The sequence below is a fragment of the Pelmatolapia mariae genome, linkage group LG13 (genome assembly GCF_036321145.2).
Source record: "Pelmatolapia mariae isolate MD_Pm_ZW linkage group LG13, Pm_UMD_F_2, whole genome shotgun sequence".
Taxonomy (NCBI): Eukaryota; Metazoa; Chordata; class Actinopteri; order Cichliformes; family Cichlidae; genus Pelmatolapia; species Pelmatolapia mariae.
Genome location: NC_086238.1, coordinates 8719907 through 8737947, shown reverse-complemented (window position 1 = coordinate 8737947; position 18041 = coordinate 8719907). Strand labels below are relative to the sequence as shown.

Genomic DNA, 18041 nt, shown 5'->3' with positions numbered 1-18041 from the left:
GACAGTATTAAAAGTCTAAGTGTATGTAGACTAACGTGATTTCAAAGCATAGTGATATGACCATTATACACCGAACACAAGCTCCCACAACTGACTGATAACAAAAATATAAAGTTGATATATAGCGCCCTCTTGTGTTCTAAAATTGTAAAACAAACATATGCAGGAAGCTACAGTTAGACATTCTGTTTTTATTATGAAATGTTGCTTTTGCTGATTTATCCTCTCACCCTCTCTTAGAAATATTAACATTTATAAAAGAGAGAAGAGAAACATGCTCAAGTACTTAAAGAAGCACCTGTTATTGGCTCTGTGTCAAAACAAGAATATAGCAATGACTTGAAAGGGGAACAGTTGAAGCCAAAGATTGTACCTAACCCTCTATTATGGCAATGGTTCACTGGTCTGTACTAAAAAAACATGAAGACAGAAAGAAAATTAAGAGGCAGTGACTCTTGGTAGAAAGAAGAAAAAGTTGTCAAAGTTGTGCAGTCCTGCGCTATAGAATTAAAATTAAGAGTAAATTGTTCATTTTTTAAAAAGAGCCTAAATGGCCAAAGTAACATATTTTATTAAGTCAAATTTCTATCAAAGACCTGCAGCTTCATAGTTTTTGCCATTGCTCCTTTCCGTTATGGTAAGGTTGTCTCTAAGTGACACCTCCGAAAGCGTTGTGTCAAAAGAGAGAATGCTATGTCCCGTGTAACACAGAAGAATGAAACCACAATCAGATAGGTCATTAACACATTTGTAGTTTACATAAATGATATAAACCCAAGTATCAAGGTACCAGATAAAGGGCCACCTCAAATACCACTATCGCTCCTGAAAATAAAATGCTAGATGGTCTGTAGTGGCGTATACTGCTATGATAAATTTGACTTATATGACAGGGATTTCAAAATAGAATGGCAATGTTCTCACTTTTAAATAGGTCTGAAATAAATAAGTAAATATAGCATTAGTCCAACTAATATAGACAAAACTAAAAAAAAAAAACTAAAAACTAAAAAAGTCTTCATAAACTCATCAGTTTAGCTGTCAGCACTAAAATTACATTTCTGAATACACATAGTAGTGTACGCTTGTCGTTTCTGTCACTGATAAATTGTCTCATGTATGCAGCAGGCCTGTAAGCCACAACGTGTGAAACTGTGAAGGCTGAAAGTGATTCTGAGTTAGTTCACGCTCAGGAACCAACTGTGCTCGTGTGATAGCTAGAACTGCCTCCGACTTTTGAAGGGCAGGTTAAGAAGGAGGAAATCAAAAAACCACAGTGGAGTGAATAATAAGACTCAGGAGGAGAAAAAAACCCAGTTTATCTGTCTTAACCTTTATCTTTTGTCATTTGGTAAGACTCAGCTGTATCGTAGTTTTACAGAATAGCATATTTAAAATAAATAGATATTTGCAATGTTATTAATTATAATTCATTCTATTTATTCCTCAGCTCATTTTTACTTTGCTATCATATCTTCATGTTCACTAACATAGAGTAAACATTGGTTATGACACTTTATATTAAGCTTGCAATTTAAATTTGATTGTCTTTAGCTACAGCAGAAGTGATGTTTGCAGTTTGATAGTGTGTAGAGAACTTTATATTTCAAGTTACTCTAAAACAATTAAAAACTATACAAAAACGTGGGTGACAGAATATAATTACAGAACTACCAAACTTTTGCATTCGATATGCCACTGCAGCTGTTACATATTCCCCATGCTATTTGTTATTTTCCGCTTTTTGACACCATCTGTATTGCTTTGATCCACTCCTTTCTTTCTTGGTCTGTAGCAGCTTGGAGGAAGTAGTGAGTCTCGTCTGCAGTGATGATCTCAAATAGGTTGCCATCAATATCTTTTTTTTTGGCTGAAAGCATTGAAAGACAAGGCGATGAGTTAAAGGGGGTGGCGTGAAGACAAACTATTAGAAGAAAGCAACATGTTTATTGCATGGCAGCAGTCTCACACACCATCAGGCACATAGTCCACAGCTGTGACCACTGCTCCACGGAGGTGGATTGAGCCCAGAGGGTCATCAGCCTGACAAGAAGAAAAGAGATTAGAGGAATATAACAGAAGGAAGACAACTTGTGTAACTAGGGAGGGGTTGTTTCTAAATGATTACCCCTTATTGTTTCAGTTCTTTAAATTATTTTTACCATTATTATTTTGAGCGTAAACTTAGATGAGATTGTGCTTTTGCTGTAGCAGCTCCCAAACTGTGGAACTATCTCCCTTTAGAGATTAGACAGGTCACTTCCCTACCTGTTTTTAAGTCACTCCTAAAACCCACCTCTTTACCCTGGCCTTTGACACCACGTGAGATATTGGTTTTTAATTTTTAGTTGATTCTATGCTGTTTTATCTTGTTTTTGTTTTTTTTAATATAGGGCTGTTTTAATTTTTATGTATTATGTGTTTTATTTATCTATTTTTGCTGTTTTCTGTTATTCTATTGTTTTTAACAAATTTTCTGTACAGCACTTTGGTCCTGTGCAGGGTATTTTAAAGTGCTTTATAAATAAAATTGGATTAGATTGCATGTCTGCAAAATCAGTATTTACCTTTGCAGGATCGTAGTAATGTATATAGGCAGGGTCATCTCTGAGTATGAATTTTCGCACCTTCCAGTTCTTCCGTCTATGTCCCTGTGACAAATAACACAGTTTGAGTTATCAGATTTTTATTTGATTGTATCACTCAGCAGCGAACACAGGTTTCCTCTTTGAGAGAAAGTGACACGACTGCTGGAGGTTACTGCTATCTTTATCTCTGTTCTGAAGGATGTTTTGCAGCAAGACAAATGACAACAGTGGCTTCAAATCGGGAGACGTCTGCAGACTTTGTAGGTCAACTTTCTAAGAGTATATGTCATAACAAAGATGCTGGGAACATTTTTCTTGTTTTCTGATTCACCTGTTTAACCAAACAGCCCTGTTTTATGATGTTTCCTCTGAATTCTTCCTTTAGAAGAACATCTTCATCACTGGAGTAGCCTTCACAAAAGAAGCCACTGTCTGCCTGCAAGTACAACAAAACAAATATATTTATATATATAATATACATTGCTTTTGCTGATTCCACAAAGTCTATGTATAATACAGCTAACATATTGTTAAACGGCAGTGTTTGCTCAGCTTAACTTACAAAATAATAGAGAGCTTTTGTGTCATCTAAGAAGGCTGCTTGCTCTCCGCTTTCTGCTCCCTCTTTTGATAAGTCACCTGCAGGCTGGAGAAAACCCTCATTCATGAGCCCTGTTGCCAGCATGAGTGCCTCAGGTCTATTTCTCGCCTTCTCCTTTGAAATCAGCCAGTCTATCACCGTCGCACCTTTGCAAAAATGGGGAAACGGAGAAAAATGGTGAGAACATCTGAAGTTAAAAAAGAACTTCTTGCACACCTGTTACATCAACAAAACTGAGACAGGTGTACCGGTGAAGCAGTGGTTGAAGACTCGATTCTCCTGTTCCAGTTTTAACTCTTTCACGCCTTCATCCTGGTTTTTCATCTCTGTGTACAGCGCACTGAGGAAATAATGAGAGTGCTGTCAGTGTTGTTTCTTCATTCTATTGAAGTACAAGCACTTTACAGTTCACTGAATCTCACTGAAGTAATGATGTTCCAGTAATAATTTAGCAGTTGTAGCTAGGCATGCTGGGATGTCAGATTTCACATTTTGTATATATGCTGTAACCTTAAAATAGGTACTGTAATCTGATAGCAAGTGTTTATATAATAGACAGACAATTACTGTTAGTTGCTGCTGTAGTTCTTAAAGTATAACGAATAAAATATTGTTTCTGTAGCGTGTTCAACATTAAGACAATTTAACACAACATACGCTAGGTTGACTGTTTCAGGCAGGCGAATGGAGCGTCTGGTAGACTTTCTGGCAAACTTTTTTCCCCCTTGGATGCAGATAATGGCTCTCTTGATGTCCTTGACCCAAAGCTCTCTCTCCTCCACGTGCGAGGCTTGAAAAAAGTGATCTTGCTTCTTCTCAGTGGTTATCTTGAAAACCAGCTAAAACAAGCATATTTAGTCAGTCTAACATTTTGATGGCATTGATGGTCTCAATTTGAATCTACCTTTTAGTCCTTTTACTGTGGAGTGTGAATAATGAATAATCTCTACATCTAACTCTTTAGAACTACTTCTTAATACATTATATGGACAAAAGCTACTCCTTGTAATGTTTGAATTCAGCTGTTTTTATTCCCACTGCCACAGTGTATGAAATCAAGCACTTAGCCTTGCAGTAGGCCTCTACAAAGATTTGAAGAGCTCACTGAAACAGGATGCCTGATTGCAACAAGTCAGTTAGTGAAATTTCTTCTTTTCTTCTTCTTTTCCCCCAGTCAGCTGTGAGTGGCATTATTGTAAAATGGAAGCATTTAGGAGCCACAGCAGCTCAACCACAAAGTGGGAGACCACATAAAGCTGCAGGGTGGGGTCACTAAGCTTGCAAAAGTCACCAATGTGCCACTGACTCAGTAACTGCAGTTTTTGAGTCAGTAGTAGTCAGTAGTTTTTCCATACAGCAACATTTTCTTACCGTCCTCTTGACAAAATCCTGACAAGGGCTGCTCAGTGTTGCTCCCTTCAATGGGATCATCCCTTTAGGTGAACGGTCTGTTTTCTTTTTATAGAAGTCCACTCCATCTTCTGACAACACCACCCACACTGTACTCCAGGAGTTTAGCAATGTCCCCTGAAGATCAATAAGAAATAAGCTGCTTTAAGGTAAAATGCAAAAAAATCATATATATTTATTATATATAATTATATATATATATATATAAAATATATATTATTGTTATTATTGTTCACAGAATGATAATTTACAAGATGACTTGGGTGGAGGTGTAAATAAACGTATTCTTCCACACACCATCCTGCTTAGAATTACATGTGGTAACAGCTATGTAATACTTTATATACATTTATTTTTAAAATGTAAAACACCGTGCCTTAAAGGCCACTGGTCACTTATATAAAACAAACAAAGTGTCACCTTTTCGTTTAAATAGTGTAGCAAGAAGAAATTTAATTATGTTTTGATTTTGATTGAATTCCCTTAAATAAATAAATAATCATATTTCCCATGCGGACTCTGATCTAAAGTGCAACATTAACAAGCACACTTAAAAAGGAAAGCAGGGTATACTTTCTTGGCCCCTTGTTTGTGACATGTAAATGCAGAAATGAATCTGCAGCTTGGGGAATCTGTTAGTAGACTGCTTTCACTTTGGGTTTGTGCTTATAAATGTTTAATTTCACCTGTTTGGGTTAAGACAAACCATTATATCTGTCAAGCTCACAGTGTTCTCTGCTCCATTCACTCCTTAGGGAACTAAACTTTTAACGTGTGATTTCATCATGCCAAGATCTGAAGACCTTTTCAAAAGACTTATTTAATTATTATTTAACAAATTATAATTAACTATTTAAATTATTTAACAAAATAGTTAAATTAATGAATATCATCTTAAAGTGGTATAGTTTTCAATCAAGTGGCATTTTGTCTGGGGTCCAGATGATGAAGTTCAATGCAAAACAAGCCTTTGAGTAGCTCTAGAATTTCATCACAGGAAAAGACTGCACATATTTGACTCGTGGCAATAACAACGCCTTTTGGAATTATGTGCTCTGGCCATCAAAAATGTAAAAAAAAAAATTAAATTGAAAAATAAAAAGGCCATAAAAAAACTTTCCAGATTTAACATCAGCACCCACATTGTGGGCCAGAATACAATGCAATAAGTTTCCATTGCTGAGGCATGATATGTAGGCGGCCCAGTATTTTTGTCCATATAGTCTAAATTTAGATATGTCATCCATGAGACATGGCTATGACTAACACCACTCACACTGTCATGCATTTTTCATAATTGAACAAGCGAAAGGTCATCATTTGTACATAGCTGTTGTCATGCACGCTGAAAAGAAAACCAGTGTCACAAAACTTAAAACACTTCCTGAATGGCCTTTGATCAGCATTTCAAGTGTGTGGAAAGAAAAAAGTCACACCTAGACACAAAAAGAACAGTGTGCTGATGTACCTACCAAATGTATGCACGTTGACATTCATGATAAATTCCATTATGCATGCAGGAAATGGCTTGTCATCTAAGTGTGTGAATATTCTTCATAGTGTTTGTGTAGTCAATTGGAATTTGTCTCCTAAAATTTATCTATTCATTACATCTTTTCACTGGTTTTCACAGCACTGTTTGATGACAGCGCATTGCAAATGACATTGTTTCAGGTCATATATTCAGATGTTCTCTTTGAGCGACAGTTTATAAGTAGAACAAGCCCACAACACATTCATGTTTTACTTCGTGTTGTAAACAGAAGTAGGAACTTGAGTCACTGTTGCGACTACAGAACAGAAGTGTGCAGTTGTCTGTCATGAAGTACCTTTCAAGAAACATGTATCGCTGTTCCCGACTGAGTAAAACAATGTTAGTTTTTTGCTATTCCTGAATGACATATTCATTGTCTTTTTGTGAAGTAAAGCTTTTCCTGCAGGTGTGCTGATTTCTTTTTCAAGTGGCTGTTCTTTCATCTTAGTTTGAAACCTCAGAATTTGCCCTACCCTTTTTATTCAAATTGTTGTTGTGGGTTTATTTTTCTTTGAAAATTGTTTTTTACTTAAATTTAGTTATTACACTGAATTGACAATGGGTAAAAAAAAATCTAGTCTTGTCGTTCCCTCAATTTTGTTTTTGTTTCATTATCAAAAAATAATGAAACAAAAACAATACTATTACAGGAACTAACAATAGTATTTTATACTTACTTTATCAATACTTTAAAGAAGCTCTGTGTTTACAAAGACAATGGCAAGAACTTTCTGGTAGTTTTCATGTAGTTATTCTTACCTTTTTCACTAAGTATCCCTCTCTGATCTCTTGTGGCTCCATCACGCTGCTCTATGCTGCTGTCTGCTGCAAATGTGACTTTTGTCAGTAACTGTCAAAAAAACCCTCTTATGCATGTCACCTCTCTCTCTCTCTCTCTCTCTCTCTCTCTCTCTCTCTCTCTCTCTCTCTCTCTCTCTCTCTCTCTCTCTCTGTCACTGTCAAACCACAAAGAGCAGCATACCATGAGCAGGAAGTTGTGCTCTTGGGTGTCTGCCAATAAAGACTGGTCAGCTAGCTTCCTCTTCTCTGCGATATAATTAGTTTGTGCTGCTCTGCTGAAATGTCTAAATTTTATAGTGTTAAATTTAAAGAGATAGCATTGGAGTTCTAATAATAGATGCCCTTGTTTGCGTGTCATTATGGTAAATTTCTGTTTCTATCCATTTCAACAGAGAAGCTTGTACCGGTAAAAGTATTTGTATTCAGCTTACTGTAAATTTGCTGCATTTAGACACCTTCAAACCAAAATTTAAAGCCATTTTTGCTGTGTTAGTCTACTTGTATTTCCCCTACTGTATTTCTGTCTTTTTTTGTTGTTGTGTTCTTTCCCCGCTGTGTTCCTTCTTTGTCTTTTATACACTCTGTTGAAACTGTCGTGATGTCCAGCAGCAGATCAAGTGAGGCAGAGGGAGGACCTAAATGCTGACCCGTGGAGAGCAGAGTTAACAGAAGGTGAGCAATTTATTCAGGCTGATTGGCAAAACACTACAAAAATAAGAAAACCAAACTAAATGAGGAACTAACCATGAAACAAGCCAAAACCAAAATGGGGGAATAAAGTAGTCTTATTACCAGCCAACTCAGGAACAATGAACACAATTTTACTATTTTCTGGCTCAGAAACAAAGTTTTCCAGCTGGGGGAGAGCATCTAGGGAAGAGGCAGTCTGGGCAGAAAGGATCATGAGGAACCCAGCATCGGCTGATGTGGGCTGGGAAACAGTGGAACCTCCAGCGGGCTGGGCAGCAGGCCCTCTGGCGACCACCGGCAGCCACCGCCCATGCCTCAAAATTTTCAGAAACAAAATCTGCTGGGTCTATTCTGATCAGGGCATACTGTCATGATCTCCGGCAGCAAATCGAGTGGAGCAGAGAGACGACCCAAATGCAGACAGTTGAAGACCTGTCTTAACAGAAGGACAATGTACACACTGAGGGGTGATCAGGGAAGTGGAAACACATGGGAACACAAAAAGTTGATTTTTGTTCATCTGGACATAACATTTTCAGTGGGAGGCCTGACAGGTTGGACCTTCTGTGTTGTGCCATCCGCTTAGGCAGAGGCTGTTTGGTTTTCCTGACATATAAATCATTTCAATCCTCCTGGCAATTACTCTGTTTGTGTCGGGGAACCCAATCCTTGGGGTGGACCAATTTTTGGCGCAGTGTGTTTTGGGAGTTGAAAGCTACAGAATGTTCAGAGAAAATACTTCTCAAGTGTTCTGATACTCCTGACACATAAGGGATCACTAAGGGTTTTCACTTAGACAGCAGTTGTCCTTCTTTTCCTGGATCGGCTGGAGCTTTCTTTAGGTGGCTTCCCGGCTTTGACAAATGTCCAGCTGGGATCATTACGTTTACTCAGGGCCTTTTTGATGTGTTCTTGTTCTTCCCTGGCCGCTGTATCTGTGGGGATGGTGTTTGGTCTGTGTTGTAGCATCCTGATGACACCCAGTTTGAGAGATGATGAGAGTCAAACCTTAAATACTGATCTGTATGCATTGGCTCGCAGTACACATTAACTTTTAATTGTCCCCCATTACTGACGGAAATCTCATAGTCTAAGAAGGCTAGTCTTTCATTTCTCATATCCTCCCTGGTGAACTTGATGTATTTGTTCTCTGGTTTAATGTGATCAGTGAATTTGGTACATCCTGAGCTCTGATTTTCACCCAGTTGTCATCCACATACCTGAACCAATGACTTCGTGGTGTTCCAGGGTAGGATAACAGAGCCCTCTTTTCCACTTCTTCCAAGTAAAAGTTGGCCACAATGGGTGAAACTGGGGAACCCACGGCACAGCCATGTTTCTGCCTGTAGTACTGACCGTTGTATGTGAGGGTCAGTATGAAGACACAGTTCTGAGAACAAACACACTTGGTTGGTGCTGAGTCTAAAACACAAACTCTTGGTCAAAGACCCATGACAGATACATTTGTATGTCTTACATAAGGCACAAAAAAACCTCTTTTCTCCTGGGAACAGAAAGAAGAAACAGATTTGTTAGCACTAAGCATGAACTGGAAACATGGGAGATATGTCAGCGTAATATGAATATTCATTAGTAAGCATCTAAGGTACATGAACTTAATGTAAATTGACCTTGCTCCTCAGAAGCTGTGCTTAGCTTCTTGGTTTTCACGTAGTTTCTGACATAAAACACCCAAATCCTCTTTTGCTGTATGTTTATGAAAATCAATACTTTCCCAGTTTCAAGCCAAAGGTTACACTTTCCCTTTTCATATGCACTGAAAATATGTCTAAACAAACATGTTCGTTTTTTGGGGGTGTACTTTGGAATATTATCACTTTACATACACTGTGTTCAGTATAAGTCAGAAATAAATGTCAAAGTTTATTCTCTGCTACACTACACTACAAAGCAGATTAAGTATGTATAATCAAAAATTCTGTGTATGACTTCATCTAAAAATGTATGATTTAAAGTGTTCATATAACTTGTGCGTGTTTTCGAACTTAACTGAAGCTTCTGATTTGCATATTCTTATTGCGTCTTTCTTCTGTATGTTTTGTGCTGCAGTTTTTATAATCTACAGGATGATTTAATGATGTTATGAATGTTTTCAGCAACCTCACATAAATGTGATTCTCTATTCTAAAAACACTCCCTAACAGATGCATTGCACCTAAAGCTGAAATAAGGTAGATGTTCTCTGCCCTAAAAGAAAATTTTTTTTTTTTTTCATAATTGCACAATTTCTTTTAAATGTATTTTAGAGAAGTATGCAGACTAAATTTTAAAAAGCGATAACAGCTTCAAACAGCCTGTTAATTACATATATATAATATGCTTGCACCTACAGTCGCCCTTTGCGCTCTTGTGAAAAACCAGTTAATCCCATGATTCAGGGGCATGTAGAAGCATCCTTAGTGGTAATTATTTGAAGTAACTGTTTTCTGCATGACATTAGTCTCTCACAACATTGTGGAGGGCTTTTGGCCTACTTTTCTTTGCAACATTGCTTCAGCTCATTGAGGTCAGCATGCATTCATTTATGACTCAGTGATTGCAAAGGTGAGTAACCAAAAAAGAAAAAGCCAAATCATCAGCTCATCAGAGCAAATTGGTCCAGAAGTCCTAAACTTAACTTCTCTTGGTAACTTTTCCAAACAAATTATACTTCCTTAGCTTTTTTTTTTCTAATTGTAACATTTAACATGCTAACTGAGCCTAGAGGAGTCTGGGTTTTTTAGATTTACTCTAAGCATTGTACAGTCTGACTTTGGGATGAATTTCCTGGGACGTCTCCTTCTCTGAAGATCGTGGCATTGTGTTAACACACACCTGAGTGCTGCAAATCCGTAACTGCCAAAATGTGAGCTTTTATGGACATAGTTACACTTGCTGAGGATACATGAATGAAGTGCATAGCAACTGACTGCTACTTTCCCACTTTAGAGTAACCAGTACGAGTGGGCTAAGTTTATCACAAGACTGTGGAAGTGTTTTTTTACACATGGCTCTATATGGTACTTTTCTACCCTAACTGAACACATGAAAACTTCTTTTTACTACAACCTGAATTCATTGATTTATTTAGCACTTTATTCTATGCCTCTAAATGAGGATTAAACTACTAACTAAAACACATATTCTGATCCTCCAATGAACTATACTGTCCATGCCCACAGACATCTCAACCTGCAAACTGGAGGAGCACTGACCTTCCTAGCAGTGGATGACCCGGTCTACCTCTTGAGACAGATGATAAAATATTTTATAATTACAAATTGCAGTTCTGAGATACATTAAATAGGATCTTTTCATTAACCATTAAAAAGAATTTACAGTCCCAACTTGTTCATCATCTTGTTATCAAGAATGTCGCCTGCCACAACGTTTCACAACCAGCTGTCGTTTGTTGGCATGAAAGGAAGTCTGCTTATCTGTGGTTTCAGGTTTCAACATGATGACTCAGCTGTCTGTTTCACCAGAATTAGTCACATTTCACCAAAGAAACTGGCAGAGGTGACCTCCTAGATGCTGGTGACAGAATCTAAATATGTATTTATTTGTGCAAGATTGCAAGTGGTTTTTACTTTCACACTTTTCTTTTCCTTTTAATTTATTTTAGTTAGAGTTTTAATATTATTTCTTGAGAACTAAAATATAAATATAGTCATGTTGATTTTCTGTTCTGCAACCTTGATTGAGCTCCACGGTATATCTAAAGTGAATTGTAAAATAAGTGATGTTGTTTTGGGATAATGTGACATCATAGCTTTGCCTAAGCAAACACCTCCTCCTTTTGTTTGAACCTTTTAATTAAATTTTATTTGTTTTCTTTTGGTTTTTTGTGATGTTTTTAATGCACCTCTAGAGGGCATAATAACTGCATTTAAAACTAAACGCAACACGTGAATCCAGGAGCACTCACTCGATTTAGCTGAAAAGTGTGAAACGTGAATAATCCTGAGAAAGTTACGCTTAAGATGGCTAAATAACTAATTAATTTACTAGCTCAACTGTTACAAGCTGTCACATGTCCAGTAATCTACCCAGTGATGTTTAAGAGATTAAAATGCAACTGCCTTCCTTTAATCATCCAGTTTCTTTCTTCTTTTCTTTTTTCTTGTGAAGCTATGATGATCTCATTCCTATAAACACGGATCACAGGAACGTTCCCGATGACCGTGGCATTTATCAAAAAGGACACCAGCCATACTGTTGTCTGTCTGGCTTGAGTCATGCTTTCCTCTTGCCCATGCTATGAATAAAGATCAAGGGGGATGGTATTTATAAGTTTTATTAATAAATCCTGGAGCAGTGTGTATCATTAACCATCAACATGAGAGTCATCTCTCTGTGTTGGTGATTGAAAAGGGGTTACAGTGTGGAATATTAATTTTGCAAAGCAAACAAAGAGATGGACACAAAGAAGATGCACAACAGATTTAACCTTGGTTCTTCTTCTATGAGATATAAAAGTGCCACATCAAAAAAAGAAAAACTGTATTATGATGATGCACTGTATGTCTCCGGGGTAGGGAGACAAAACATCTGTCAGCACTAAAAGTCTGGAGGAAACATGTAAGGCACTGTAAGTATGATGAAATCAAGGAAACAGTACCACCCCCTCTCACTTCAAATTGCACACCCACTGTTCACACCTGAAACTACCTGTGGTCATCCATTGTTAAACACCTACACTGCCAAGAAGGCTCACACACATAATGCAATGTGACCACGCATGACAAGGTGCTGCAGGTTTTTGTGTAATACAGGAAAATTGAAAATGCAATACAGCTTTCCAGTGAGTCAGTTTGGGTTTAGGTGGGTGGGTTGGTTTTTTCACTACATGAAACTCTCGTATTTCTCACACTTTTTTTTTAAAGTTACACTTCCACAAATTAAAGTGAAAGCTTGTACTTCTTATAACACTTTGTATAGCTAACTGACAAAACTGCTTATAGTTATAGGTTATTTTTAAGGTGCTTGTCATTTTGCATAGTTTTCACTTCTAGTCCCCGTACAATTCAGCATCAGCTATCAGCCTACAGTATCTGACAGCTGTGGCAACTCAGCAAATTCAGAATTGACAAACAAAAAAATATGTGAGCACATAATTAATGCTTTTTGCATTTTGAAATTAGCTCCGCATGCACAAGCTACAATGATTAAACAGTGAGCTTTTAGTAATAAAATAAATGGATCAGCTATTATCTGCAATAACATCAAAGTACCCATAATGCAAAATTATACTTTCATTTTCAGTATGTGCATTATGACTCTGCTTTTGCTCTGGGGAATTTCATGATGCATTGACTATGTTCTCCTTGGAATTCAGTGCATTTATGGCATGTAATTGCCACATTTACTTCATCCACCGCTGCTAATACAGTGAGAGCGGTATAGGGTGAGATGTATGTCGCTCCATTTTTCACCCTGTCGCTCCTCATATTGAACACAGCAATAAATACTGCATGTGTTGTTCTTTGCTCTGCCCCGCCCTTTGCCATAGCTCTTGTTTTGCAGCCCTGGGATTGAGGCATCTTCATTCCAGTCCTCTGTACCTCACAAGCACCATCAATAATTCTGCTAAAGAGTGCACTGAGCTGAAATGGGGGTGGGGGGGGGGGGGGGGGGGGGGTGGACTGGTAGGGATGTGGTGGGGTGAGGTGACACTTGATGGCTTTTCCATGGCACACTCAATCTCTCTCTACCTCCTTCCATTCCCGTTGTGCTCCCACAGTTCCTAACATGACCTTCCTCAATGTTGTTTATCATTTTGTGCTGTATGGACAGCAGGAACACACACACAGGCACACAGCCTTTAGCCCTTTGAGAAGCAGAAAAGAGGCACCATAAAAAGCTGAAGTAGGCTCTCAGGGGAGCTTTTATTTGTCTTTTTACACCGCCATGAGAAGCCATGAGAAGAGGTCATTATCAATCAGGGGAAAGGGTCTGAATGTTACAATAAGCACATTATGACAGATAATAGAATTTAACATTAAGGCACTTGAAAAGCACACCTTTTTCATTTGGTTAGAATTTAACCTTGATGTTTGACAATAGATATGTCCACAAAGCAGTTTCTGAGGCTTTATTAAATTTTGTCAGGCGCTGTGTATAAAACCTCTTTATGCCACGGAACATAAGCTTTGCTCCGTTTGTTCACACGTAGTATTTTCAGCTTGTTTATGAGAAACAGTCTGAAATGTTTTTCTTCATTTCACAAATAAACAAGAGTTTGCTGCCTCATAAATGTTTTCATGGCTCGCACAGAAATGGAAATCAACCTTTTAGGCTGAGACTGTTGCTAATAGATGGCAGTGGCCTTCCCTCTGGGTGTTAGAACATTTGTCTGCCGCCACACATTCCACTGAGCCAATTCCTCGTTTGAAACTCAGATCTTATGATACCAGATGAATCAGATGAATTTTTTGCAGCAGAAAACTATCTACTCCTATCATGCTGAGAAATATAATAAGGCCTCTCTAACTGGTCTTCAATATGCTTTTTTTTTTTTTTTTCTCTGTGCATTTTTTAAAGAGATCGTTTGCATATTGGAAGCCCGTCTTATTGATACGTGGTCATTTTAAGCAAATAGACAACTTTTAATAACAATGTGACTATTTTAGATTAGAATAGATCCACCAAACTTTCTCTAGGCATCTCTTTTCCCTTTGTAATGTTGGAGTTTTATTAACAAATGTCAGCATCTGGCAAATCAACTATGCAGCATTAGACACTGTGGCAACCTCTTGTGACTAAGGGAGCAGTTGAAAGTGGCTTTTTTAAGCATGGTAAGAATACAATTTCAGATATGCTACACACAATATCTGTTGTACCTTCTGAGCAACATATAAGCAAATTAGCATGCTGATATAAGAAATCAAATTATCCATCCATCCATTCGCTTCCCCTTTTCAGGGTCGCAGGGGGCGCTGGAGCCTATCCCAGCTGTCATGGGGCGAGAGGCGGGGTACACCCTGGACAGGTCGCCAGTCTGTCGCAGGGCCAACACACAAGGACAGACAACCATTTGCACTCACATTCATTCGCACATCCACACCTAGTGATAATTTGGATTATCCAATTAACCTATCCCCACAAGCTGCATGTCTTTGGACGGTGGGAGGAAGCCGGAGTACCCGGAGAGAACCCACGCAAACACGGGGAGAACATGCAAACTCCACACAGAAAGACCCCGGCCTGATGTAGGAATTGAACTCAGGACCTTCTTGCTGTGCGGCAACAGTGCTAACCACCGTGCCACCGTGCTGCCAGAAATCAAATTAAAGATTCACAAATGTATTACTCTCATCTGATTCATTTTAATCTAATTTTATCTTATTTTACCAAGACAGTGTTCAGAAATGGCGGTATTTGTTTTGTTTTTTATGCAATTCCTGATGCAACCCCAAAGAAGATTTGTGTGTCTGACTGTACTTGATCAAACAATTTTTTCATTGTAAAGCAGATGTGTAAATAAAAACTATTATTATCTAGAACATTCCCAAAGTCAGGAGAGTTGCAGCCTACATAAAACCCCCCAAATTCCCACGAGACCCACCAAATGTTAAATGTAATCAAAATACAAGAGAAAGTGATGTATTTTATGGAATTTTTTTTATTTTATTCAAAAACATAAACATCACAGGCTGTTTGCTATAAATGGCTTATGCTACCCAGTCGTGTGCAGAGGGTTAAGGTCAATGTATGATCCACCTGCCACTAGGACACAAGCTTTAATACAAAGCAGTAAATTTAAGGCAGAGTGATGAGTAATATCAAAAAGTAACCACCTCGTATTACCAGTTTAATTCACATTATTAATAAATAAATACATTTATATAATTATGTAACTGTACATAATTGTAAGTAATTTCAAAATAAATTTCTGTGGCCCTCCATGGGGCCCCTGTCCACACTTTAGGAATCACTGATCTAAAATAAATGTGACCTTGCAAGATTCCTATGATTTAATAACAGCATTATTCAAAAATGTATACAATTGCAATCATAATCTCATTTTATCATACATACTCCATTAAGCTGGAACATGATAAGACTAAACTTCCACAATCTCAGGAAACAGATGTGAGCGTCTCTGATCTCTAACATATATTCTATAATTACCTCTTTATTCCCTCATCTGTTATGGTATCAAATATAAAATAAAGGGCAAAGACATTAAGATCACAGTTTAAATTGACAGCAAAGTGAAATGAATGAGCTGCTGGAGAAGATGGCCTACTGCAGTGGGACTAATAAACCTACAGGCAAGTTCAGAAGGCATAGGAGGTTCCTCCATCTGCCAATTAAATGAAGAGGAAACTGATGGATAAACAGTTTCATTGAGGATCAGAAAAGAGTGATGAAGCTGTGAGCGCCACAGGGAATTTTACTGCATTTACACCATAACTGCCACCAACTTTGTCTTCTTAAAGAAAGAAACAAATTTATTGGTGCTCATATTTTTGTCTCATCTTTCTATGCTGCTGCCGACAACTTCCTTCAAGAAGTTAGTTCTAAAGGAAAGCTATGCTATGTGATGTTTTTAATCGTATGCTTGCCCTATATAGATAAATATCAGTTGCCAGACGGCTGCTTTTTTATGGCTATTTCTACTCATTATTTTGGATTATAGACATTGGTATATCTTGAAGAGTTTGTTCACACACCTGGTTATGCCTTTCAAAATCTGCACATATGACTACATTGGACCAATAACTAGTGTATCAGCAACACTGTAGCAACACAAAATGCAGCAGCTGGAAGATACTGAGTGCTTTCATATGCCTTGTCTAAACCTTTTAAAAGGTATTGATTTGAGTAACAGCCTGGAGCCACTGAGGTGATTTCTTCTCATCGCTGGACCAGAGCACTGATGGGGTCTATCCATATGTCTGTCTGTCTCACTGCCCCGAAGCTTTCTTTTATTTCTTCAGCTTTTACATAAATTCTATTTGACATCTAGTGGTTTGATGACACCTGTGGATGATATTGCCTGGTTATGCCCCTTTAGCTCCTAAATGCTGACATTTATACTCGTGGCTGCAGGCTGTGCCATTTGGCCAGCATCGTTAGTGTACAAATGTTAAATTGTCTTTTTTTCTCTCTCTTTAAAGCTGAGATGAACTATTGTTCCAGCTGTGTAATAATTTGCCCCAGGCCTCGAGCTCCATTTGTTTGAGACACAAAAACAGATCAGTCTGTCTTTGCACCCAGTGAGGCACTTTGACAACTTGGACAACATGCTAGTATTTTATTTTCTCCTTCCACATTGTGATACATAAAAATGCTACTTGAAAGCTAGACCATAGTGGCCATTTCCATGTTCTCTACAGACAATAACTCTGAAATCTGCAAAATGCTTTATGACCCTTCTACTCCTGTGAATTGTCTAGTTCTAATTAAAAAGGCTTATATGTGGCTGTGTGAGCACTGGCATGGATATAATGTGCTTTGATGGGAAGGGCTGGGTTGCTCCTGCTCTGGGGGACAGAGGGTAGCAGGGAGCAAAAGATACCGAACAACAGACTGAGGGAGGATATAAATCAAATCTCTCTGGAGATAATAGGACACACAAAAAACACACATGCACTGGGTTTTCTGGGGTGTGCTGGAACTTTGGCACCCAAATCTCCAGGTTAATGACATCAGACCTCATTGGGAACTGAAGCATGCAAAGATGATTACAAGAATAGAAATGTAATTGAGATGGAAAGCATTAGAGATTTGATTTTTAGTAAAATATGAAGGCATAATAAAAATTAATTCAGTCGGGATTCCTTTATCTTATGTGGCTAGAGAAGTGTAGCTGTTATATTTTACCTTTAATAAAAACAGAACCAGGATGATCTGATTAAAAAAGGCTGGTTGTAATTGCATATGATGATGATTAAAGCCTTGTCTAAGTTCAGGGATTGGATTATGTGACAATCCTTTGTCTGTCTGCTGTCCTTTTGCATGTGATTTGGCTGTTTGCTTCAGGAGCCACAAGGCAGAGCAGTCTTTCTAAAGGCTCATTTTGGGTAAGTTTTGTCTTTCACATGTATCTTCTTTTTTGGCTCTTAGTCTTGGTTTCTTTGTGGTAGACTGTGGGGATATCAGGGATGGATGCTGACATAAAACAGCCAGAAGGTTAAGATGCAAAACTCAATGGTCCATTCTGAGTAGCCTTTAGCAAGTGGTAAATAAACATTTTAAGTTTATCACCAAAAAGCTAATCATTAAGACTCATTAAGGAGTACTGCTGGGTATTTCTTATCGAGTGAAATAGTGACGCTGTTTACCTTATCTTTCAGCTCATGTGGAGCTATGCCACAGTCAGTCTGGTGCATTAGTCACCTGGTTACTACGGGGATATGTGAAAGATGGGCAATGTATGCTGAACTCCATGTTTACATCCTCCCTCAGG

General features: G+C 38.1%; 1 protein-coding gene across 5 annotated transcripts; it reads right to left on the bottom strand.

Annotated features, from left to right (window-relative positions):
* Positions 1 to 211: 211 nt before the first annotated feature.
* On the bottom strand, positions 212 to 10936 carry plek (pleckstrin). Of its 5 annotated transcripts, XM_063491493.1 has the most exons (12): positions 10840 to 10936; positions 8845 to 9014; positions 7448 to 7576; positions 6893 to 6958; positions 4561 to 4716; positions 3847 to 4028; positions 3438 to 3529; positions 3151 to 3335; positions 2920 to 3024; positions 2568 to 2651; positions 1974 to 2043; positions 212 to 1870 (listed from the first exon to the last, which is right to left on the bottom strand). In XM_063491493.1, exons 4-12 carry the CDS (start codon positions 6932 to 6934, stop codon positions 1731 to 1733), a joined length of 1056 nt encoding a protein of 351 aa, XP_063347563.1. In that variant the 5' UTR covers positions 6935 to 6958; positions 7448 to 7576; positions 8845 to 9014; positions 10840 to 10936; the 3' UTR covers positions 212 to 1730. The 5 variants fall into 5 exon arrangements, with proteins under 5 accessions (XP_063347563.1, XP_063347559.1, XP_063347564.1 ...); XM_063491489.1 differs by having other exon boundaries at positions 6893 to 7576; XM_063491494.1 differs by lacking the exon at positions 7448 to 7576.
* Between the last annotated feature and the right edge of the window lie 7105 nt (positions 10937 to 18041).

Bases quoted from the DNA above. Each gene is read 5' to 3' on its own strand.
- plek (XM_063491489.1), bottom strand. From the start codon at position 6,934: ATGGAGCCACAAGAGATCAGAGAGGGATACTTAGTGAAAAAG. The intron at 4,029-4,560 runs GTAAGAAAATGT...TGCTTGTTTTAG, and splicing joins AGGATTTTGTCAAGAGGACG to CTGGTTTTCAAGATAACCAC. The intron at 2,652-2,919 runs GTGAATCAGAAA...TATTTGTCACAG, and splicing joins AGGGCTGTTTGGTTAAACAG to GGACATAGACGGAAGAACTG.